The 26,399-nt window shown below is 36.8% G+C and overlaps 1 protein-coding gene across 7 annotated transcripts in view; it reads left to right on the top strand.

Moving 5' to 3' along the window:
- Nucleotides 1-26,399, top strand: part of SNX29 (sorting nexin 29) — a 688,321-nt gene that overhangs the window by 287,427 nt on the left and 374,495 nt on the right. For 5 of the 7 annotated variants that reach the window (XM_072609956.1, XM_072609991.1, XM_072609967.1 and 2 more), the window contains exon 15: nucleotides 287-393. In XM_072609956.1, the coding sequence (XP_072466057.1) occupies nucleotides 287-393 (107 nt within the window). Of the gene's footprint in view, nucleotides 1-286; nucleotides 394-12,088; nucleotides 12,166-26,399 lie in introns of all 7 variants that reach the window. The other 2 variants (XR_011967204.1, XR_011967210.1) reach the window with 1 other exon arrangement.

The raw sequence follows: 26,399 nt of genomic DNA, 5'->3' as shown, positions 1-26,399 counted from the left end.
GTCAAGGTGATAGATATTTTTCATTGGGAAAAGCATGTGGTGTAAAGATTATCCCCAGGGTTCTTGCATTTGTCCTCATGACAACACTTACAATGTTTTTTACAGCTTGTCATTCATATTATTGTACTTGGGTGAAAAATTTGCTGTTACAGTAATTAGCAATTGTGATTTTTAAAAAGATCACTTTCTCTGGAGAATCAGTTTGGAAAGAGATAAAATGTTTTACTCAGAGTATAATTTCCTAGTAGTATTAAAATATTCATGAAGTGTCTTTCTTTTTCTAAAGTTGTGCCAAATCTTTGGAACATTGATGGAGAAGTTACGGTCCCTGAGCAAAAGCCTGTAGAAGTCAGTGAGGAACTAGCAAGCTCCTATGAAAGAAAGCTCATAGAGGTAAGAATGTTGGAGACTGGAGAATCTCCGGCTTGAATGTACTTACGCCGGTATTTTTTTATTGCTGTCTTGTCTAGTTTTATTAATGGGCTGACTGAAACAAGCTGTTTAAATGCATGCCAAGTATTGATTAAGTTCTCTATGTATTAGAAAGGTAAAAGAATTGGAAACATTTTAAGTTTTGTGGCTGTTAAAATAACCCTAAACATTTCAATGACTTGTATGTGATCAATACTAGTCTGGGTAGGGGAAATAGGATATATGAATAATCTCAACTTAAAATATCTGAATTTAAATATACTCAAACTTTTATGAATTTAAGTTCAGTTTTTGAAAGTCTCAGCCATGAACTCAGAGGTACACTACATCCTCTTTTCCCCATGGAGGAAAAAAACCAAAGCCATGCCCATCTTTGATGCCCTGGGACTGTGAATTGCCACTTTGCTGACAAGGAACAATGAAAACTGCTGTGGAAAAAGACCCAAAGTTTTGAGAATACACTCTGGGCATTACACTAATAATACAGTTTGGGGAGTCACTTTGCTGATCAGAAGGAAGAGTGCTTTGTTTGATTAGCATTAGCAGAAGGTCACTTTTTTTGCACAAAAACCAAGAAACATGGGAGAAAAGCCAGAAGAGAGAAGTAAAGATGGAGCAAAGAGAGAAAAGAGAAGAGAAAATAAAGTGACAGATTAGAGGAGATGGCAGTGGGGAGCTCATTGTCTGGTCATCATGGAACAGGAGATACAGGGTAGGCCAGCTCTTTTGTCAAGGCACTCATCAGTCATACCAGAAGACATACAGTCCTGTACCTCTGTTGTTTTTATGTGTGTTTAGGGGTTTGCAGGGAGGCAAACCCTCTGTACCTTTGTCTTCCTTGGTAGACCATTAGATCAGCTGAATCCACCCAAGTATTGATTGACTCTCAGGTGGCTGCTCTTGACACTAAGGGTGAAAATGATTATAACCCTTCTAGGAAGTATTTGGTAGGAAGATAAAGTATGGTACAGAGAGCACTGAAATTAAAGTCAGGAGACTTGGCCTCTGTTTCAATTCAATGTATTATCATTTTAACCTTGATTCTTTAGAGCCTCATTATATTCATCTATTTTATGGGAATAATGATACTATGAGGCTTGTATGAGATATGATGTATTTATAGTACTTGTAACCCTAAGGCCTTTTATAAATAATTATTTATTTTCATGACTATTATGCATTTTAAAAGAGGGCCATGTTAGCTTAAATTAATATTTAATTTGCAGAACTATGTGGTGAGAATTTTTCACTGTCTCTGTGCAGCTTGCCAATTGCCCCTCCTCCTCCTCCACCAGAACAGCAGCATTCATTCTTCACCTTGGCACCCCATTTATGCAAGATACATTAGATTTAGGCCATTTCTGCTAAGAGATTATTCTTTTTGTATATTTACTGCAATTGTTATTAAAAAAGTAATGAGGCCAACATTATGGCTTTGAAATATTTGCATAAGTGAGCCAACAAATGGGAAAAACAATACAGTTTTGCAATTATACTGAGGTTTTCTAGCCTTTAGATATGGCTTTATATGATGCATGATGTAACTCTCCAGTACAGTTGAAAGGAGCTGGCTATTATCTCTCCATAGCTATGTTTTCATATGTGTTTTTGCTTGTGTGTACATCAGTAGTCAGGCAAAATGTATTTGAATGTGCAGCATTTTTGTAGATTTTTTTTTATATAGGGGAAAAAAACTGCTTTGGGGCTGGAATTGGTAATCAGATAGAGAGCATGGCAGATCAATAGACCATAGACCTTAGTTAGGCTACTCGTGTATATTAAGAATTTGCTGGCTTCTGGCATTTTCCCTTTCTTGCTTGAGATTCCTTCTTGACTTCAATAAAAGATATGGGTTTGGTTTGTGTTAATGGGACAGTGCCCCATGGTGAATGTTGATATGTATAGGGATACCAGTGCTGTTAAAGGCCTTATTTTTGGTGGTATGTCTGGACTAGGAATCTGAATTTCTTGAGAAAGAATAGATGAATGCCCCCAGAGAGACATTTGGAAAATGATCTAGTTCTCTTTTTTGGGAGATAGATAAAAATACTTATAATTATAGTGGCTGGGATTCAGCTTTTCAGGCTTGCACTATTTTGGGCCCTTTTCATAATTGCTTTCCTCTCTGAGGCAGAAAGTGGCTTCTATCAAAGCCACTTCTGTGCTCCCAGGAAGAGTTACCTTGTCATGAAAAAAAGGGATTATAGGATAGAACATAAGAATCATTGTCTCCTCTGGGTGGAGCTCAGCTCTTGAGGCATACTTGGGGAAATGTATAAAATGGTTAAATGTAGGAAGTGAGATGATTGAATTGGTCAGTAGTGAGTGGTGTATTCAGCATCAGTGAAAAATTATTGTGATAAATTTTTGCTGATAATCAAATAGAATACCCTTTCCAAAAGGGGAAGGGTCAGTGTAAAGGCCAGATGCAGGGGGCATGGGGAAGCAGGATATAAGAAAGTCAAAGGATGGTAATGGAGTTAGGGTAAGTAAATGGAATCAATTAATGATATGCTTACTGTTATCTGCCAGGCTCTGTACTAAGGACTGAGGATATCATTCTAGGAATGGGGAACTGTCAGGACAAAGGCATAGAAGGAGCATTGTGGGTCAGAAACAGCTAGCAGGGCAAAATGGCTTGGTCGTAGAGAATGTGTAGAGGGGGGCACTACTAAAGAAGCCTGGCAAATAGGAGGGGAGCAGATTGGGGGAAGTTTTAAATTCTACTCAGCTCACTGGTGATGAGAGTCTGTACTGGAGTGGTGACTGCATTGGGCCGGCAAGGAGATGTATGCTGGAGAACTGTAGTGAAGGAAAGCAGGGGTGTATTCCTTATTGCCTTTACTCCCTGAGTCAAAGTTAGAAGCTTCCTAGGTCAGCTGATTCCGCCCCTCCCAGAATCAAGATTCTCCGCTACACCATACCTGAGGAGTTAGCCAGCCTTTTTTTGTTCAGTCAAGTTTGTACCTCTTTTTCCAAACTGTTAATTCTCTTTTCATATATTCTTTAATTCTTGCTTCTGTCCTATTTTTTCCTCTCTCACTCTCATTTGGTTTTTAAAATAATTTTTTAACTTTAAAAATAAAAAAGCCCAAAACAAACTCCTGTGTTAACTCTTTGAAGAGTTTTTGTTGGACTTCTGTACGAGCAGCATTTTTTCTTTGGGGCCTTTCTATGGATTTTTTTTTAGTCATTCTCTTCTTCTGTATTTGTGTTTTGTTTCCCTGTCACCACAATAGCTCTTTATGGTTGGATTCTTTTTTTTTTTAATTTGCTCATTCTTCCATCTTTCTTATAAGTCAATAAGACTTTTGTTAGTGCTGAGCTCTGGATACTTCTGGGGTTGTGGGGTTTGTGTCCTGATCATCTGTCCTCTTAAATTCTTCTACTGCTTTTACAGCTCAGGCTGGGATGCTTGCAAGCTTTCCATGCTTTCAGAGTGACGGGAATCAAAAGGAAGTTCTGTTTTACCTCCTGGTCTGAGCTCTTCAAGGTCTTAGCCTGGGTTTCAGTCTGTCAGTTTGTCCCTGGTTGGGAGTTTCAATAGAGTGATGCAGGACTTAGCCATTATTAGCCCACTGGGAGACTGTGCAGATCAGAGGGACTGAACCTCAAGTTTTCCTTTGGTCTCAAATTCCTGCGCTGGTTATTTCATGGCAGGCTTTCCTACTGGACCAGAGGCTAGACCTGAGTTGCTGCTGTGTTCCTAGTATCAGAGCCGTACGGGTGTTTCGCTTCTCAAAACTCATTCCTAGCAGAGTATACAGTTAAATCTTGTAATAAGGAAATATAGCCAAAAGAAACGAATCCATGTAATGGTCCTGCTACAAATCCATACAATGGTCCTGCTTTTTTGGCAGCTTATTTCTGCGATCTCTCTGTAAGGAGTTTGATAATAGACTTTTCCATAGGTCCTCTGGCAACGATTGCTCGTTACAGTAATCTGAGTCTTTGTTACTTTCTGTTTATAATTTGTTCCCCTGGTTGTGCTCTCTTCACTCTGCATCAGTTGATGCTATTAGGATTTTCTGAAATCATTTCTTGCTATTTCTTATGACAATTGTTTTCGGTTATACCACAGTCTGTTCAATCATTCCCCAATCCAAGGCACCGTCTTAGATTGTGGTTCTTTTATTTTTTTTTCTCCTGCCCTTTTCAATCCTTGCTTTCATTTTCTTTGCAAAGCTTTTAAGCCTTAGTTTGCCAATGAATTCTGCTGTAGTAACATTGGCTTCTTTAGATAACTCTTTTTTTCTTCTTCAAGAAAAAAAATCAAATTAATTTTCAAAATAATCTTTAAAATAATTTGTCAGAATTTCATTTTTGATAGTCTTAAATTTCTTTTAAGCCAATTTTTAAAAAGTAGTATCTTAGGCTGTGGGTTCCTACCCATCCTTTATCTACTGCTTTGAAATCTTCCCTTCCCAAAGTGTAGAGTACTTGCCAGCTAATTCCAGATATTTCCCCTCATTATTTACCGTGATTGATAATGTGGACATGGTAACTTTCTTCCAAGGTTCCCATCATATCTACTATGGTAACTTGTATTCTGTAGTGGTTAGAATGTGATCTGTTTGTCACTACTTCTACTAGGAAGTAGTACTGAAATTATTGGCAAAACAAATTAAGACCATTTAGCACAGCAAAGAGCTTTGTGCGGTGGTGATGTATAAGTACCTTATGAGATCCAACCAAGGAATGATTATTTCAAGTAGATATCAAGATGGTTGAAGACCTCTGTTGCCTCTGGAAAGTTTTGAGATCTAATTTCAGAATTTATTATTCATTTGTTCCTTCAGGCTAGACAATGCTTGTTTTTTTTTACACCTAAATATTCGTGACCATACACCAATAGTGTATTTCCCACCCAGCAGTGTCTATATACCTTTAAGAGTCTAAATTCTACCATAGATGACAAGTTAAAATATGTAAGGAAGAAAAATGTTTGTCTTCTCTCTGTATGTCTGTCTCTCTGACATATGCACATCATTGAAGTCACTCTCTGAATCCTAAGCAGCCATTTCTGAATTGTTAAAAATTTGTTCATCACAAAATTCATTAGCTGAGGGAGACTTTTGACTTTTAAAAATATTTTGCTCGTCAGTTTTAAAAGCTAATGCTAATAAAGATTTAAGCTGGAATGGTTTTTAAAAGTACGTAGCTTAGTAACTAAATTAGGTTCTATATTATAAAATTATGGAGAACTATGGTATAGTAGAAAGAAAACTGACCTGAGAGGTAGAGACCTGGTTCAGATTTTGTGCCTGTGACCAACCAAGTATGTGAACGTAGGTCCTTTAATTTCCCTGGTCCTCTGTTTCTCCATCTGTAAGATGAGGGAATTGAACTATATGATTTCTAAGGACCCTTCCTGCTCTATCATTCTATATCTTGTGTGTGTCTGCTATTTTAGAAATGCCCCTCCACATAGGATGCTTAAGTATGTGGAATTATGGTTTTAATAGTCTAATTTTTTTTGTGAAATTAATTTGAAAATTATTGGAAAATAATTATTAGAAAATAACTCTGGGGCAATGCTGTCTTTTGCCTTCTTTTGTATATATTCCGTCACTTAGCACAGTGCCTGACACATAGTTGATTTTTAAGTAGATGTTTATTCAATCAGTTAATTGAATATTGAAGTTTTTAGGATTTTTGCTTTGGCAATATGGATTATCACAAATAAAACATTACCAAGCCCACCCTAAGATCAAGTGTAATTTTTGCCACCTTCCACTGCCAAATTCCAATCTTAATCCAATCCCCAGGTGTCAACATTTTATCAATATTGTACATGTTAAGTCTCTTCTTTCAGTTTAGCTGTTAATATCACAAAGGAATATTAGACCTATAAATATTTTTATAGGAGCTATTAACTTATAAGGTCATGCCTATATTTTTAATAACATTACAAGAAATAGGCAACGTTATTTCTTCCACACAGTGGCTTCTGTAACAGAAAAAAAATTTTAAAATGAGTTCTTTTGAAAACTTTTAATATATTTCAATAAGCTCATTGATTTATTTATTCAACTTCTTGAAGGAGGGAGAGTCCAGGGGTATTTGGCTCCTGAATCCTTAGGTTGCTCTTAAATCAGTTATCTTCCCTCTCTACACGTTGTACTAGAACTCATTGGTTTTAAGAGCAGTTCAGGCTTATTAAAAACACATACGTAGAACAAAAATTCCAAATTCAACTTGGTTATTTATCATAAGATAAAAGAATACACACTGCATAACAAAAGCAAAATGAGATGTGGAAGAACAGAAATTAAGTTCTGGCATACAAATGTACATGATTTAGCACAGTCTATTTCTTTCAGTGCTTTTGGCTTAAGTATGACCCTAAAATTAGTTCTCTGGAGAAGGAAAAATATTGAGGCATTTCTGACTACCCTCACTGTTCTCTGAAGTGTGGACCTAGATAGAAGGCATCTTTGGTGGTGGAGTAAAAGTGGAGAGATCTCTACAAAGAGCACTGTGTTTACTTTTCGGAATTCAAACAATTGCTCAAATTTATTAAATAGATACATTTTTTCTATAAGAGATTTTCAGGTGAGGTATGATTCAGTGTACTTTTCCTTTAATTTTTCTGTTTCTCTGAAAGGTATGTTGTACCCTCTTCTGTTGTGGACAGTAGGTTTCTTTCCTTCTTTTTAAAAGACAATATCGTGTAAGAGTTGTCCTTTTTGGCTAAATCAGAAACTATAGGTTAGGGCAGACCTGTATAACTTGGCAGGAAGTAGGGTCCAAAATTAAAATAGGCTAACCTTCTTTGGGCCACAGATAGTCTAGTCCAGGCCTGTTCAACATACAACCTGCTGGCCTTGTGTCCCACCAAAGAATTTAAGGTGGTCCAGGAAATATGTAGGGTTGCCACTGTGCACTCTCCTGTTTGTCACATGATTTGTGGCAACCATAGTCAGTCTGTCTGTAGTCTAATCTGTCTTCAGCCTGAAGAAGTTTAGCCTCTTTTAATTTTGGCCCCTACCTACTGTCAGGTTGTGCAGATCTGGTCTAGCTACTGGAGACAGACTGACAATGGTTGATTGCTGTGGGTCACATGACAAACAGGAGAAAGTGTGCCAGTGGCAATCCACCCACCAAGTTACATGACACTAGTGGAAAGCAGGTAAGCAGGGCTCAGACACGGTACTCATTACATCTTTACTTTCTTTTACATTCTCTTCATCTTTCCTGGGCTTCCCCAAATCCTTTGGCGGGCTATAAGTGGCTATGGCTCGTGGACTGTATGTTGTGCAGGCCTTGGTCAGGAAATCCATGATCAGGAAGGAATTAGCCATTCCTTCCAATCCTTTGGCAGAATATTCATCTTTTAGCCTAGGAAGGATGTTACAGACCATCTGGTCTAAAATCTTTATTTTACTAATGAAGAAAATGAGTCCCAAAGGGGTGAAGTGAATTGCCTAAAGGGTCACGGAGATGGTAATTATCAGAGTAAGGATTTGAATTCAAATAGTCATTGATCTCCAGATCCAGGTCTCATTCCGCTATAACTCTGTTATCTTCTTGTTATCTCGACAGCTAATTTGTGTCCCCCTGCCCTCTTTCCCTAACTTCCTCTGACTTCTGATGAGTTATTGTGCTTGCTACTGTTTCCTCATTAGCAAATAAATCCCCTTCTTCTGACTCTGATACTGCCCTGGTGCAGGCCCTGATTGTTTAGGCTTAGACTATTGCAATGGCCTGCTGCTAGGTCTGCTCTCCTCAAATCAGAGTGATTTTTCTGAAGGGCAGATTCAACAAAATCATCTCCCTGCTCAGTAAAATCCAGTGACTCCCAGTCACTTCCAGGATCAAATAAAAGTCCTCTGTTGGCATTTAAAGCCTTCATAACCTATGCCCCCCTCCCTGTAACACCCCACCCCCACCCCACCAACCTTCCTTATTCAATACTTCTTATACCTTAACTGCCCTCTACAAACTCTTCAATCCATTGACACTGGCCTCTTTGTTGTTCCTCCACCAAGGCACTTCTTTAGACTCTGGGTATTTTCACTGGCTGTCCCCACCATACCTGGAATGTTCTCCTTCCTCATCTTTAACTCCTGGTTTCCCTAGGTTGCTTCACATCCAAACTAAAACCGTGTCTTCTACAGGAAACCTGTTCCAACCTCTCTTAATTCTGCTGCCTTCTTTTTGTTATTTCCTATTTATCCCATACATAACTTGTTTGTGCATTTTCATTTAATTGTTGTCTGCCCCATTAGATTGTGAGCTTCTTGAAAGCAGGGACTGCCCTTTGCCTCTTTTTATACCCTCAGCACTTAGCACAGTGACTGGCACATAGTAGGCACTTAATAAATGCTTATTTACTAATTAACATTCCTGGGATTCACTAACATATCCAAGCAGCCTAATTTAATTGTATGTAATCTTAGCAGCCCAAGACTAAGTCTAACCTCCTTGTTATAATATAGTCTCAATATAACAAATGAGATAATATTTGTAAAGACTGCTTAGCATAGTGCCTGACATATAGTTGATTGATTGTTGTCCTTCATTCTCAAAGAGGACCAAAATGGCATCATTATGTTGGGATCAAGATCAGTATGGCTGACTTGGAAGGCTCTGCTGTAGGTTGGGCACAAATAGTCCATACGAACATTTGGCGTGGAGATGTCTCTAAATTTACACATCTCATGGGTTTTGGTTTTTTTGAGCCACTGCAATTCTTCTTTCACAGAGCACAGGATCTTTTTTGATATGGGCATGCCATGCTGGGCGGTCCTGTGCCAGTGTTCCCCTTGTCTCACAATTGACTCCAAAGTTCTTCAGAGACCTTGAAGAGTGTCTTTGTATTGTTTCTTCTGACCTTGTGTGAGTTCTTCATAAAGTAGTCTTTTCAGCAAACATACATTTGAGTGCTCTTTGCAGTAAGGTTTGAATGTTTGGCAGTTTAGCTCAAGAAAGGACCTCAGTGTTTGATACCTTATCTTGCCAGGTGATCTTTAGAATCTTTCTAAGACAATTCAAATGGAGGCGATTCAGTTTCCTAGTGTGGTGCTGGTGTACTGTTTAGGTTTCACAGTCATACAATGAGGAGAGTGGCAAAACAGGTTTGGTAGTCGGTCTCTTCTCTCTTCTCTCCCACATTTTCCTTTGGAGGCTCACAAACGCTAAGCTGGCTCTAGCATCAACCTCATTTTCTTTGTGTACATCCCTAAAAAGTATACTGCCAAGGTAAGTGAACTTATCGATAGCATTCGAAAGCTGTAACTGATGGTTCCAGGCATGGATGTTGTGGTGCTGGGTGGTGGAGAACCTCTATTTTCTTGCTGTTAATTTTCAGACCACAATTAGCACACGCAATGGAGAATTGATAGATACTTTGTTGCATCCCAGCACAATCATTTGTGAACAAAAAGTTATGCACCAATTCTCCCTCAAGTTTAGTCTTGGCCAGGGGTGAGGAACCTGGAGTTTGAGGCCACATGTGACCCTCTAGATCCTCAGGTGCATCCCTTTGACTGAATCTAAATGTCACAGAACAAATCTGTGTGGCAGCTGATCTTGATGCCATTTTTATCCTCATTTTGAAGGCATCTGACAACATTGCTGAAAACATCATGCCAAAAAAGCAAGGGAGCAAGCAAGCACATGACCCTGCTTCCTTCCGTGGGTGGCTAGGACACTGCGCGAGCATCCTCTGCCATTTAGAACTCATGGAAGCGCACCCTCCTAGAATTAACATACAGTGGGCACTGTTCTTGCAATATTGTGGGATGGTTTTATACCTCAGCCCTAACTGCTCCTGAAGCATTATTTTACTGAATTATTTATTACTTAATTTGTTATTTGTTATGAAGCATTATTTCACCCAAGTTTGTGACTTCCTAGATCTAGTTCCTGACTTTAGGTAATCTGTGACTTCTGTGGTCTCACTCAGAAGATATGCTTATTTAGGAATATACGTGTTCACTGACATTTTCAGCAGAGATTGAGTTTGATGTCTAAAAATTTGAGGCTTTCTTTGGCCTGAAATTGTTCATCTCCTAAAGTATTACATATGGCAGAATTTGGAACTTTTGACAACTTTATTGAGATTGTAGTCTCTTTTATTTCAGTGTAAATTTAACAAATTAACTATGTTATTTTATTGTTAAATTTCTTTTAAATAGTCATATAAAAAGAACAAATTCAACATTGCTTTATCCATTTTGGTAGTGTGTTTAAGCATTGAGTTCCCTGCTTAATTAATTCTGAACCATTTAGTTGTTTTGTGAGATATTGCACATGATGATTGCTTGTTAGATGGATCATCTGATAGTGTCCATATCTAAAATGTAAAAAAAAGCCCAATGAAATAAGAGTAATACTTTGATCTGGATGCTGGCATAAGAGCAGATACAAAGACTAAAATGAAAGCTATTTAATTCTCTCTTAGTCTCTTTCTCTCTCTCTGGTTCTTTTCCTACCATCCACGACAGTGGATTTTGATTATGACCTGTGTGCAGAGCACCTGAATTACAGTTGAAGCTTTATTTTCCCCGGCCTTCAGCCCCCTTGTCAAAGGTGTAGCAGGACCATGGGGCCATCTTTCTACTTATTGTGGATTGTCTGAGAAAGGATAATTGAATCTTTTAACTCCAACTCTTTCCACTAACTTGAGAACTTTCTTTTGCCAACTTTTCCTTGGTTTTGTTGTTTGAAAAACAGCCCTTTGTAACTTCCTCTGTGACTGATTTCTCTCCATCAGCTTTCTTGCTTTCAGTGTCTTCTGTTGATGAAGGTAAAAGTCAGCTCAAGATCCGGTGAAGCAAAGGCTGAATATACCCTATTTCCTCGGGCCTACTCGCTATGACTCACACCTTCCATTTCTAGTACATGAATACCGAGCTCTGCTAGGGCAAACTGTCAGCCTTTCACTTATTGTGACAAGTACTTTTAAAAAGCATTTTTTAAATAAATCCTTTAAAAAGTCCCAATTCACAAACATCCTCACTTAATACAACTAACTTTTTGCCCTGCTCCGGTAGAAAAAATGGTATCTTTTCACCTGGGACTATCTAAGTTGGTGCATGGTTAGGTTTCCTGTACGAAGCTTAAAACTCAGATTTTAATAACATAAGTTTATATATGGCAAGGAAGCCCTACAAAACCTTTCAGGCTTTTTCCTTACAAAGACCATTTTTTACATCCAATTCTTTCATTTCCAGAAGACTGAGATTAATGCTACTGAAAATGAGTCTTTTAAATTCTAATTCTATAAGTGAAATGTGTTATACAGTAAAAGCACAATTTTTTCTATATAATATGTAGAAATTATTTTCTCTTTGTGGAGAAAACTGAATTTAAATGCTAAAATATTGCCTTTTTGTCTTCTTGAAATATCTTTTCTGCATTCTGTGGTAAAGGCTTTTAAAATTAATGGGAAAAATGTATTTCCCCCTTTCTCTTTGGCTCAGGGAAATAGAGAAGATAATCAATTTAGCAGTAAATGACTTGCCAACTAGTTTATACAGTGTCTGAAGTATGAATTTCTTTGTTGGCATAAATTTTGAAGCAAAGCATTGTGATCAGTTTGGTTGAAAGTTTATAAAAACCAAACAAATCAAATTGGCATTTGTTACTTCATAACGTTTATAGATAGAAGTAGATTTAGAGGTAATTTAGTCCAACCTTCATTTTGTAGATGAGGAAACTGGGACCCAGAGAGGTGAAAAGTTTTCCCAAGGTCATCCAAAGATTTTTCCCAAGGTCATCCAAAGGGTAGGTAGCAGAACCTGTATATTCAAACTCAGATTTTTTTTGATTCCTTATCTATTGCTTAAGTTTTGAGCCACATCACGACATAGAAGACTAATTAATTTTTAATTCTAGTGTTTGCCCATTCATAATGATCTCCCTTCTCTTTTCTAATAGAAAAACTAACTGAAAAAACCAAGAATGTTGCCAAGCAAAAATTTTATCCATGGCCTTTTCCTCACTGCTTTCTCTGACTTCCAGTTTCTTTCTTCATCATATTAGACATTTGTTTTTCCCTTGTCTACCATCCATAGCAGTGTTTCCTAGCTTTAGCTATGCTAGCTTCTGCCAGCAGCCTTTAGAGGTTTTTCTTGTTCATTGATACTTTGCCGTTGCATGCTTTTGACATTTTTTCAGAGCTCAAGCAATTTTACGTACATCATGTCCTATATGCTTTGTTGAACCTAAGATTTCCTTCTTGGCTAAAACATTCTGTTATCAGTTCCCACTATTAAAGGCATAACCTTTCTATAGTATTTAGGGCATTTGTTAGGCAGGTGAAATATTGACTTTGAGAGTAAATGTTAAGATATCTTGACTTCAGGGTATAGATATTGATCAAAGACAGTGGAATCCAATATTTATTTAGAAGCACAGTATATAATAATTCTGACAGAGACAATAAACCAATGGACTTATACATCAATAACTTAGTTGTTAGAATTGGCAATAGATCCCAATTTAACATTTTTCTTTAATATTTAGATTACAGGTAGGCTGTATAGAGAAAAAGCATGGTTAAAAACAAAACAGATTCAACTGTTAAAAGCAGCATGATTTCTACAAGTTTTTCATCACTAACTATCTTTCTCTTAGAACTGTTAACTAAGAAATATTTTTAAAGGTTTTGTGCAGTCTGTTTCTAATGTGAATGTATTTTAAAAGGAATATCCTCAAAATAATTTCCCACAAATATTTAATTTTCTGAAAGTGCTTAAGCGATCTTCTGGGCTGACTAAACTTCTGCAAGCATTAATGCCTCCATTAAAGTGGTTAGGGAAATCATATTGATCATTTTATTGCTCTGTTGTCTGTACTCTAAGATAGAAAGTTTGAGTTACTTCTCTGTCCATAATAAAAAAAACCTGACATTTTAAAAGCACCTTAACATTGATAAAATACTTTAAAAACATTTTCTGATTTGATCCTCAAAGACTATCTTATTTTGTCCTATACTTGATATTATCTTTTATGATTATCTCTTCTGAGACTATTTAATATGACATGCTGGGGAAAGTATTCTAAAAAGACAGTGCTTGAACTTCCTCTTGTCACAAGAGAACTCTTCCGAATTTGGGAGGAAGGACTTTGCCCAAAGTACTCAGACTGATTAAATGTGTAACTGAGAGAGAGTATAGGTGTGAGTTTCTACTCCCTCCCACAATTAAGGCAATTAGAAGGTCTTAAGTGTAAGTTTTGCCACATATGAAGAGCTTTTAGATGTTAGAACAGGGTGATTTGTGCATCATCAATTGGTGAACTGCTGTTTCCTCCTCTTTATAAAATGGGGTTAACCACATTTGTCATAATTACCTCCCAGGGCTATGGGGAAGAACAAATGAGATAATCTTGTAAAATGCTTTAAAAAATTTAAATGCTAAATAAATGTTAGCCATTATTACAGATTTCCTTCTTTTTGGAGGAAAAAAACACCCAAATTTTTCATTTTCTGTGATCCCAGTCTTGATTCTTAATCACCCTTCCCAGCCTTGCCTTTTATCTTAGTTTACTTGGTTGCTTATTTCTTACCTGTTGTTATAAATGAGGGACAAAGCAAAAAAAAAAAAAAAAAGAAATGGAAGAATATAAAAATAGGAAGTCTTTAAGTCCTACTTAGTTCCATATGTGATGAGTCTGGGAGAATGTCAAGTTAAGTTAGTTTATCTTCTTAGGAAGATAATTCTTCTGTAACAGAATAATCAGAAAAAAAATATGCCTTAGAGTTTATTATAAGAGAATTTTGCAATTAATTTTTAAAAAATGTCCAAGCAAAAAGACCCAAACTTGCTGTCCTAAATATTGAATGATTCCCTTACGACAGCATGCCAAGTCAGTTTTGTGATATTGACTTGGACTTAATAAAGGCAAAGTGAACAAGAAAGGCTTTGACTCCAGTGGCAAATCTTCATGTGCTCTATTTTTTATGAATGTGAAAGATAAGAGGTATTGATGAAAGACTCATAATGTAAGCTGAAATATATGGTCTAGTGAAGGGGAAAAGTTCTTTAATGCTACAATCAATTAAAACAAAAGCTGTAGTCTTTCTCTGAGAATTCTATGTTTGCATATATAGAAAGTTAGTGAAATTCAAATGAAAATCATAAACATTTCCTCATCAACATAAGACTTTTCCCTCCTTGATTTCTGTCATTGCCATAGTATAGAACTGGGATATAAAGATAGTTGTCAGTGTTCTGGGGTTGTTGGGGTTAATTCCAGTAGAAATATAGTGAAAAACATATTGGACTGAGAGTAACATGATTTTAATTTGAGACCTTGCCTTACCACTTGTCAATTACATGACATCCTCTCGGAACCTGTTTCCTTATTTGTAAAATGGGGATGATATTTTCATTACCATCACAGGGTGCTTATTATGGGGATCAAATGAAATAACGTATATAAAGCCCTGTGAAGTGATGTGTGTGTGTGTGTGTGTGTGTGTGTGTGTGTGTGTATGTAAAATGTTATTAGGAATAACATGAATTGTTGTTGTATTTTAGTTTCAGGAACCCAGAGAAAACTTTTGGCTTAATAAGTTAATTGATAAACTGTTATGCTCTGGAGGTTTCATGGTTCAAATCCTGACTCTTATTTCTAAGTTCCTGGCACTAAGAAGATATGAAACAAATGGGTCCAGCAGGAAATAATGTGTTCCTCAGAAGGAATGTGAAGGAGGAGAGAGCAGATTAATCACTATTATATCTATTAAATACTCTTAGATGGAAACTGTTTATAGAACAATACTGTTAGACTTCTATAATGTGATCAAAAACTTAGTCATTTATAAATAATGTGACATTAATATATGATTCAGTTATTCAATATTAAAGAGGCAAAAGCCTTTTAAGTACAAGCAGCAAACACACATTTATCCAGAATGGTTGGAGACTGAATGTGTTCTATTTTGTTGAACATTCATGGGTTGCCATTAAAAAAAATAGAATAATATTGGAGTGAAATTACCATGAAACCTCATTTACTGTATTTTTGACTATTTTTGGATCAGAAGTCACTTCAGGGGCTTGTATTATCTCTTGGTCATCCTTACAAACTTTGCTTTTCATTGGAGAGACCATGTAGTGTGTGACTGGCTCTGGAGACAGAAGACCTGGATTTATCATACCAGATCAGTTCTGATACAGTTCTCATTACCTATGTAATTTTAGGCAAGTCATTTAATATAGGTGAGCTCTCAGGACCCTTCTACTTGTAAATCATGATCGCCCTGTGTAGTGCTGAGAAATAATTTCAGAACTTGAGCTTTCTGATTGGTTTTTAGATAAATCATTAGATTTAGTTAACATCAAGAATATAAGTAGGTATTCAGATCAGATCTTATGACTATAAGGAATAGGGAAGGGAAGCAACATAGTGTAGTGGAAGAGACGTGGATTTTAGACTGTTCTGTCATTAACCAGCTGGCTGTATGGGCAGAGGAACGACATCATTTTTTTGGCCTTTATTTTTCTTATCTATTGGCTGAGTTAGATCATATCTTTAATGTCTCCTTCTATTCTAAAATCCCATGATATGTGTATATGTGTAAATGCAACTAAAATTTATGTATACATATTATAATATCTCATGTATATGTGTGATTATCATTCATAATTATGGCTCTTTATGCATGGAATACAAAAGAACAGCATGATTGCCTTTTTAACGTATGTAAATCAATTACTCTTTCTAAGCAAAGCATATTCAAAGAAATAACCAGTCACCAACCAGCATATGTTTAGAGTTGTTCCTTCTTTTAAAAGGTGTTGAAATAGTGAAATCTCTATACTCAATTAGATGGAAAATTAAAATATTACATAATTCTTGAAATTCTTGTCTGGAGGTAGCTGTACATAAATGCAAAATCTCTTTTGAATGTGCATTTTATATGCTTTACCATCACATTTCCCTATTAATGAAAATGAAAGCAATCTTAAAGTTTTAGATGATCATATGTTGTTGATCAACTGATAATGCTACAATGCTATAGTGCCTGTGAACTGCTTTGATCTTTGGGGTGCTGGTCACATCTCTCTCTCTCTCTCTCTCTCTCTCTCTCTCTCCCTCTCACACACACACACACACACAGATATACACATACCAAATGTATATATACACACAAATATATACATTTGACTTACCTAACACTTTAGAAAAAATATGAAAAAGCTGACAACAAAGAGACAAACTTGACTGATGAGCCTTTCAGTTGTGTTCGAGGGGAACTTCCCTGGGCTCTAATAGTGGCTTAGTAGGGGATATAAATAACCACGCTCGTCATTTGCATTTCAGCCAGATAGACTTCTGTATTGTATACTTTATCCTAGTGTACTTCACTCACCATTTCTGTTGAGTGATATTGTCATGAAAACCATATGCTGAATTCTGCAAGTGTGTGTGAAATTGAAGAGGTGTTCCCTTCCCTAAGGGGCCTCTTTGGAGGGTAAATTATGTTGGTAAGGAAACAGCTAAACAGTAACAAAGGACAATGTAAATAATCTAGTTCTAGGTTGTATGTCATGGACTAGAGTGTTTTAGTTACTCACAGAAGAGAAGGTCTTTTGTGGCATAAGTTTAGGGATGGCTTTGTGGAATTTGGGTATGTAAGTAACTTGGTTTTAATGGAAATGTAAGATTTAAGTCCTTAAGGGAGGGCAGCCAGGTGTGGGAAACAAGGTGAACAAAGCTAGAGGGTGGAATAAGCATGGGGTCCAAAATTGGGAGCAGTTGGGAAATACTAATCTGAACACATAAGGTAGGGACAGTTGGGAGGACCTTGTACAGTAAGCAGAGGAATTTTATCTAATAAACTATACAAAACCATCGTTGATTCTTAAGCAGTGATGTGATGCTTAGGGCCCAAAAGAAATCAAGGTGACCCTAATGGAACCTCACTGGACTTAGTGAGATTTTTCACATCTATTCTTTTTTTATAATTAACTTTTATTGAATTTTCTGTGTAATATGTATTGGCTTTTTTTGGAGTGGGGGGAAGGACAAGGGAATGGATTGGAAAGATATTGAATTCTATTTTTAGTTCTGCTGCTAGTTTGACTCTGGGGAAATCACAACTTTTTTGCCACAGTATCTAAAAATATTATGTGTGTGTGTTTGTGTGTGTGTGTGTGTGCGCATTAAGAGAGTTAGAATAGATGATCTTTAATGTTTGTTCCCAGGATCACATTCTGTAATTTTGTATTGTGATAGTTTAGTGATATGGAAAGCCCTAGAATGAGATGGGGTAAGTATGACACAGGGAAATAAAAGTGGGGCTAATTAAAATGGAATATTGGCAGCCTCATGATATTTGAAAACTCTGGGTAAAATCCCATTACAAGCATATCATTACAGAGGTTTTATATAACAAAGCTATTTCCATGTCCCAGTAGATAGGCCATAGAAACAATGGGTTATTGATTTGGCTGCAACTAATTGCAGACAACAAATAATCCCATAAAACAAGTGCTGTATCTAGTTCCTTCCTCTCTGAGAATCAGCTCTTTCTTTATAAATATAAGAACTTGATTATGTACTGGATGATCCATTTTTCAAAATGCTTTGTTGATGATTGATATTTGGAATTTTTTCTTTCTCCCTTTTTTCTTTTTAAACAGATAGGAATGTATTTCTTGACTTTATCTCTTGGTTGGCAGGATCCCCAAAATTCACAGGGTTTAGAGATGTTGCAATTAGTATGTTACAGAGTATGTTGCAGAGAGTATAGTAAACTCTCTCATTTTAAACCTGAGAAAATTGAGAGTCAGAAGGTTGAAGTCGCCCACGGTCACACAGGTGAGAGTTTAATCCAAGTTTTCTGTCCCCAAATCCAGCCCATGCTGTTGCTTAAAAATCACGTCATGTTTGTTAGCTCAAGAGAAAAATCTCCTGTCTTTCATAGCAAAAGATCCCAGGAAGCGTTGTGAACTTGTGAACTATCATGTTTTTTAGCTTATCTTGGTCCTATTTCCTCTATATACAAAGCTGCTCACAGCATTATCTTTAAAATAGGGAGAATTGATACCTGCCTCACTCACCTCAAAAAATTATGAAAATCAAATTAAATGTTCATACTAGAGTACTGTTAGCATTTAAGTACTCTACAAGTATAAAGTATTATTATCTACCAATAATTTAATAACATATAGAATTTACTGTATGCTAGGTACTGTGCTAAATGCTTAAGAGTTCTTTCACTTGATCCTGGGAAGTAGGTGCTGTTATTATCTGTATTTTACATATGAAGGAACTGAGGCAAACAGGTTTACAAGACTTGCCTAGAGTAACACTGCTAGTAAGTATCAGAGTCTCTGACTGGATTTGAACTCAGGCTTTTCTCTCTATTCCCCATGTTGTATCCATTGCACTGCCTGTGCTAAGCAAGAAACTCTCTAGGCACTGGGAATACAGAAGAAGGAGATGTCTCCTTTGCTCTCAGTAAAATAGATGCAGAGGTAGAGCATACATATGATAAATTAAATCTGTATGTTTGTATATATATTTACATATGCATATATACATACATATATAAACACACACACATATATGTAGTAATATAAGCCAGAAGCCAAGTAAGTGCTGCAGATAATTAATGACTGGCTGTAGGGAAAGAGACATAGAAATAGAGAGGCAACAAGAGATTGTGTAGATGGGAGTATATGAAGATATGGGTGTACAAAGGGGATTGTGAAGGGACAGTCAGTGGTCAAAAGCAGAGGGTGTACAAGTGTTCATGTGTGAAGTAGAGTTAAGGAAAGAGAGAGATGGAAAGAGACAGACACAGACAGACAGAAATGAGAGAGACCTAGAGACAGAGAGAGGTGGGGGGAGTCGTTATCAGTGATCTAATTGACTTTTCTTAATCTTTATCTGCTACTGCTGACACTCTTGTTCAACCTCTTTTAGATACTCTTTCCTCCCTAGATTTCTGTGATGCTGCGCTCTCCTCAGTCCTTCTTCCTCATTGACTAGTCCTTGTCTGCTTTGCTGGATCTTCACCAAGAATCTGCCCACAAAATGGGGTGGCTTCCAAGGCTCTGTCTTTGCTTCCCTTCCTTTTTTCTCTCTATACTGTCTTACTTGATTCTGGGGTGGATTTATATGAGAAAAACCTATTGGGAAAATAAGTTCTTGATTGCTAGAGCCAAATTAAGTTCATGAGTAGCTAACAGAGACTACTTTAAAAGAAATCTGTAAAAGAGGTAGTTAGAATATTTTCTTTCTACTGGAAGATTAGATTACTTAATTGAACAAATGAGAAACTGGTAAAAAGATATGATTATCCAGTATTTTTGTAATTTGATCTTTTTTATTTGTTTCTTATTAAACTTTGATTTTAATTGAATTGAATTTCTGAGCCCTGAGCATTGTTTTTGAGGAGAAAAATAAAGAAATGATCCCTATTTGAAGAATTAGTCTTCCCTTTTGAACTTCTCCCATCCCCTAAATCACCAGTCACCACAGGAAAGTTTGAGTTTATCTAGACCTTAGGTTTTTAATGTTTTTTTGTGTCATAGACCTATTTAGCAGACTGGTGAAGTCTGTAGACTCCTCAGAATTACATTTTGAAATGTGTACAGTAAAATGCACAGAATTACAAATGAAACTGATAATATTGAAATATAGTTATAAAAATATTAAAACAACAAACCTAAGCATTCTAAGGCAAGAACTGTTGATCTTGGAATGCTTTTCCCATCTAGGATTTCCAGTCTAGGGTTGATCAGGTTTCAAAGTCTTAGAGGGAAGGTTAGGGTTTATAGGTACATAGATACAAAGCTATAAGGGGTCTTAGAAGTAATTTAGTTCAACATTCACATTTACTAGACAAGTAAAATGAGTCCTAGAAGGAGGAAGTGACTTCGTCATGTATTAGAGGCAGTAAGTGTGTGTGTTTGTCCTTTGTTGCCAAAGAAGACCATGCCATCAGAGAAAGGATGACACGCCTTGCACTTGACTGTGTTTTGAGTGAGGGAGGGCTGTGCAGGTCACCAGCCTCACTTCTTCTCCAGAGCCATCTGAATCCAGTGATAAGATATTCATCAGGATGACTGGAGATGACCCAGGATGAGGCAATTGGGGTTAAGTGACTTGCCCAAGGTCACACAGCTAGTGAGTGTCAAGTGTCTGAGGTGAGATTTGAACTCATGCCCTCCTGATTCCTGCACTGGTGCTCTATCCTCTGCACTACCAGCTACCACTAGGCAGTAAGTAGCAAAACTAGTAATCACTGTGAATCTTGTTTGTTTAAAGTTGGAAATCCATTTTATTAGGGTCCTGGACCCCTCAGAGATCAGGATGTGACTTTTATTATAGTACTATGGTGTCAGGACAGCTTTGATCCCCAGAGCTTTTAGCTTTGATCCAATTTGGTACCTAGGGCTATAACACCCCATGCTATAAATAAATCTCATCTTGATTAACATGCACTAGAGGAGACTTTAGTTTCCTAAGTCATCACCATTTTCATTAATGATTTTCAGATCAGTGGTCTGTAGCCAGGGCTGAGATGGCTATCCATATTAAAAACAACTTTTCAAATAAGCCAATTAGAACATTATGTGTTTGCCCATGAATAAGGAGTAAGCAAATGGAGAACTCTTGGAATGGGGTAGAGTAGTTGAAGGTGAACCTTTATTTGAGAAATGGATATTTCAGGTGGAATCAGTATAGGATGTTCAAGCACAGAACAGTTTTTGCTAACAGGTCTGAAAAAGTGCAGCAGTTGATTTTGACATCTGATTGTGGGGAAAAAATGTGATGTACAAACAGATGATGGAGTATAGCATTAAAAATTAAGGTTGAAGTTGTATGTGGTATCTAAACATATTTGGAAATCTTCCACTTAGTACTTGAGGATCTTGCTTGAAAACATGTCATTATGATGAAAAATAACAGAGAAAGTGGCACTTTGCCTCAGGGTAAGTTTGTTATCTCTTAAGCATTCCCTGTAAAAAGGAATGTATGATGAGATATGACTTCCCTTGGGGGTATATAACAAAGTTATAAATTGTATTAAAAAGAAAATAAGTCTTCCTTTAAAGAGAAAGTTATAAACACAGGGTGGTCATTTATAGTCAGTTCTACAGGGCAGAGAAATATTGCTGAGAAATAATGCCTTTCATTTGAAATCTTGTCAGTATACTCAGAAAGAAGAATATTGTACTGGAACAATTATCCTGTATGCTAGGTGGAGCAATGCTAACAACCCAAGACTTGGAATCAGGAAGGATTTGAGTTTAGATTTTGACTCAGACATTGGCTGTGTGACCCTGGCAAGTCACTCAATCTGTCTGCCTCAGTTTCCTCATCTGTAAAGTGAAGAAGATAAGAATACCTACCTCCTAAAGTTGTAGGGAGGATAAAATGAGATATTTGTAAAGTGCTTTGCGAATCTAAAAGTGCTGTGTAAAGTGCTTGTTACATCATAAGCTTAATGACCATCTGTGTAGGAAAGACCATGGTGGATAAAGAATATCTGTTGTCCATATTAAGACATTCATCTGAATGTATAACCAATAGAGCTCTCCTATAAGTATGTTGTTGTTTGTCCTTCCTACTTGAAGAGGATCAGTGACATCATGATGTTGGGGCAAGACACTGTGGGTATCAATATATGTATCAGGGTCAGACAGTTCAAATGGACAGTCAACTGGGACCGGAACTGAACAAAAGGAGGGAGACAGACCTCGTTGTCTTGACAAAATTAGAGAACCACTGGATTAGATGATCTCTAAGATCCCTTCTGGCTCCAAATCCATGGTGCTCTGATGTAATTATTTTCCTCCAACTGACCAGTTGCCTCAATGATTTTCTAAGAATGAGTTAGCAGTTTTGGGAAGAAGATTTATCTTTTGGAAATCAATGTGCTAATTTTTACTAAACTCCTCCACTATACCAAAAGTCACTTTATGCTCACAGGGTCTAACTGAATACATATGCCATATTTTGCATTGTGAGGGCAAACAGAATATTCGTTGTTGCTAGTATTTTTACTATTGGTAGCTGAAATTTATATAACACTTTAAGGATCCAGACATTATCTCAGTTGATCCTCAGTATACCCTGTGAATCAGGTAGTAAAAGTACCTCCTTTTCCTTTTTTTTTAAACAAATAAAAAAAAATAAAGCTGAGAGTGTTTAGGTGATGACTTCCAGGTTGTGAACCTTTAGTTGCTGACAACCCCAGCTTCAATCTAGATATTCTGACTCTGCACCTGACGTTGCACTATGCTTTAGGATTAGTTCTTTAAAAAGCTCAGAGGGAAAGAATTTTTTACATTAGTTATTTTACAGTAATTAAAACTGTAGTGGAGTAAATTTTTAAAAAAGGAATAAAAATGAATAATTTTGGAACATCTATATATGTTAGAATTTATGCATATATGAAGTAATTCATTTTCATTCTAGAAAGTCTGTAACATAGAATTCCCTTGTCTGGACAGTGCTTGAGTGGTTTGTGAATTATTAATAGAAGTAATGTTAGCAAACCCCATGTCCTGCCAAATTGCTCTAGCACTGGCATTTGACAGGTAATTCGGTTCCCTAATTTTCTGGGTATATTCTAATTACAACTATTTGATGCTTGTTCTTTTTTTAATCACTGTTATAATATTTTGTAACCATTGGAGAGTTTTCCAACAGACTTACTTCATAATCTACTCAGAATAAGAGTACTGGGTTAAAAAACCCCCACCAAGAATCCCAATCCAACAACTGATCTTCATGAGGTAGAAGGAAAAGTGGCAAAATGAATCATGCTAGGCAAAAGAACATTTATTTAATTTGCATTTTTCTGAGGTGTTTTTACCTTTCTTTATATCCCCATCATTTAACACATTGTTTGGCACATAGTGATTGTTGCCTAGGTGCCAGCCCTGTGCCAGGATATCATGCTAGTGATCTGTGGGGAAAATCAAGATGAGTAGGACATAATTTTTACTCCTTAAGACACTACTAATTTAATGAGTTTAGCTTTTGGTTCTTATGATTTAAATTTTTACATCTGGTAGGGGTCCCAAAGTGCCTATTATTGCTGTGGTATTGAATATGCCAAACTCTGTAATTATGGTTTTGTAGTATATTTGGGGAAATAATTGCCATTTGCCTTTTATCAGTTTTTTTTCCTTCTTGACTTTTTCATGTCTTTGACAGCGGTGACCAGCTCTTTTTTTCTGAATACTTTCTGACTTTTTGTTCTCAGGGGCTTCTGTGTCACTGTTTTTGTCAAGTTTTCCTTCTTAGTCTCCATTGTTTGTTCGTCGTCTTCTCTGGATTTCTACCAGATCGCTGTTCTTGGCTCTTTTTCTCTGTCTTTCTTCTTCCCTGTTTTCATTTATCATCTCTAGATGATTCCCAAATCTGTATAAACAGAGCCTGTTTCTCACCCTTGAGTTCTAGTCCCTCATCTTCAACTCCTATTGGACATGTTTTCTTGTGTATCCCCAAGTTGGCATCCAGAACTAAACATGTGCCAAACTGTCAAGATCTTCTCCACTAAACTTACTTTTCTTTTCAACTCCTTAATCATTGTTTTTTAATACTCATCATCCTCCCAGGCATCCAGCTAACATCATAGCATAGGAATTATCTTGGATGCTCTCTCAATCCCTGCATGCAGTTAATTGCCAAATTTTATCATCTGTGTTAATGTATTAGGCCACCATGGTAATCTTGGGTCTCATTATTTCTTATTTGGATTATTGTGATGACCTAGCAGGTGTCTCTGCCTCCAGTCTGCCCCCTTTCCATTCTGTCTTTCACACAGCTGCCAAAAGAATCTTCCTGATGAATAGCCTCACCAGGCCATTCTCCTTCTTAAAAACTTTCAGTGCCTCTCTTTCAGCTGTGGCATTAAATACAAATGCTTTGTCATTTTTCCTTTCCCCCCGATGACTATTGTTTTCCTTCTTCTGTTCTGTGTTTTAGTCAGACTGTACTATCCTCTTCATTCCTTTTCCTAGGTCTGCATTTTTAATGAAGACATGTCTGTCCCACACTACTTGCTCATCTCCATAGCTTTTATCCCTCTCTTCAGTTCCCAGCTTAGGTACCCTCTCCTAAAGCCTTCCCTTGATTTCCCTAGCTGAAATTGTTATCTCCCTCCTTAGCTTTATGTGGCATTTTGTCTTGGTATTTCCTTTGCTGCAGTCATGTCCTGTCTTTCTTATACAATAGATATTGATTTATGTACCTTTTCTATCTCCATACCCTGCTCTGCTCCTTACTAGATTATAAGCATCTTGTGACTAGGGGTGGTACCATTCCCCACCCTGCCCCTACTTTTATCACCCTGCTGCCTAGTAGATCGTCTTAGAAACCATAGGCTCTGTGTTCAGTTGAATGGAATTGACTTGCATTGTCGATGGGATAGCTCTTTTCTGTGTAATAAACAGGCTGTTTTCACCTATAGCATTTTGCAAACTTGATGCCCTTTGGGATTGCTCGTTGCTCTGAGTTGTAGTAGAATAGCCTTGTCTGCAGTCAGGCTCCTTGAGAAGAGGCAGAGCGCTTCCCTTTGAGATGATCGTCTTAGCCAGGCTTTCTGTATCTCAAGGTCATTGAAACCCTGCCACAGGGCAGGCCATGATTTAGAAATATGTGGAGTAGAGTTTTTCAGTCTCAGGTGGAAGATTTAAAGAATATTGCATGAGCAAAAGAAAAAGGGGGGAGGATTACTTTAAAAAAAAAAAAAGGTGAACCCGGAAGGCACAAATGGGTGACTTCATTAACATTATTTTACTATTTTTAACATTAACATTATTTTACCTGATGAGACTGTGACATATATAAGCACATGGTATAGGTTTAAATTTGAGGTTCCCAAGCAAACATTTCTGCAAAGATCTTATTTGTTAGTTGCAAATCGACCAAAGAGCTCCTTCTTTCTATGGGCTTCTCTGAAAGATGCAGCAGCACAGTATTCCTGTATCCGTGATCTTAGTGTAGATGCACCTCCCAGATTTTTCATAGCCTTTATCTTTGAAATGACTGCTTTTGAAGCTCTCCTGTGTGTATACTTCTCTTTAACTTCCTGTTTTACTTTATTTCATTGTCACAGTAGACTAATCTACTAGAAGTCAGGAACCCTGTTTTTTGCACTTTGAAATTCTAGGACTAAGTGCAGTACCTTCTCCATAATAGGCCTTATACATAAGTGCTTGTATAGCCTTATGTGTATGTGTATATATATATGTGTCTGTGTATATGTGTGTGTACATATGTATCTGTGTGTATACACACAGACATAAGTGCTTGTATAGCTTAGCCTCCAATTATATTGTAAAGCTTTTTAAAGGACCCTTCCTTCTGCTCCTTTTGTATCCCCATAACCTACACCAACGCTTATCTAGAAGGCATACCATAGATGTTTAATGGAAACTTGTTGCTTCATTGACTAATGAGGGATTTGAATATATAGTTATTTTTATTTGTTACCATTAAATAATGAATAAAATTAGAAAGACTGTTTTTCACTAATTGTAGTCCAGTTTCATGTGGTTTGTTTTAGTGTGTTTTCTATGTCAATTTATAGTCTCCTCATAAGGACTGGATCTTTTCCTAAGGTTTTATATAACTTGACATAACTTTTGATGATAACATTAAGAACATTCTACTACTGGATTCTGGAAGTGACTCACCTTTCTAGCATTATGAAGAGGAAAGAGTACTGGATTTGGAATCAAATCCTAGCTCTTCAAATTCCTTATCTGTGCCTCAGTTTCCTTATCTAAAAAATGAAGGGATTAGACTAGATGACCTCTGAAGTTCCTTTCTGGTTCTGGTTTCATGATTTATGATCCATATTTACTCATATTTAGTCTGGAATTGTTTTTGAACTAAGTCATGAAAGTCAATTCAATTTAATTCAATAAATATTTATTAAGAGTTTTTACTCCAGGGATTATGCTAGGCACTAGGAATGTAAGAATAAAAACTAAACACTTTGTGCCTTAAACTCCTTACATTCTATTGAAATAGGT

Source organism: Notamacropus eugenii, chromosome 1 (assembly GCF_028372415.1).
Source record: "Notamacropus eugenii isolate mMacEug1 chromosome 1, mMacEug1.pri_v2, whole genome shotgun sequence".
NCBI lineage: Eukaryota > Metazoa > Chordata > Mammalia > Diprotodontia > Macropodidae > Notamacropus > Notamacropus eugenii.
The sequence above is the reverse complement of the archived record's forward strand: the minus strand, read 5'-3'. Positions and strand labels throughout refer to the sequence as shown.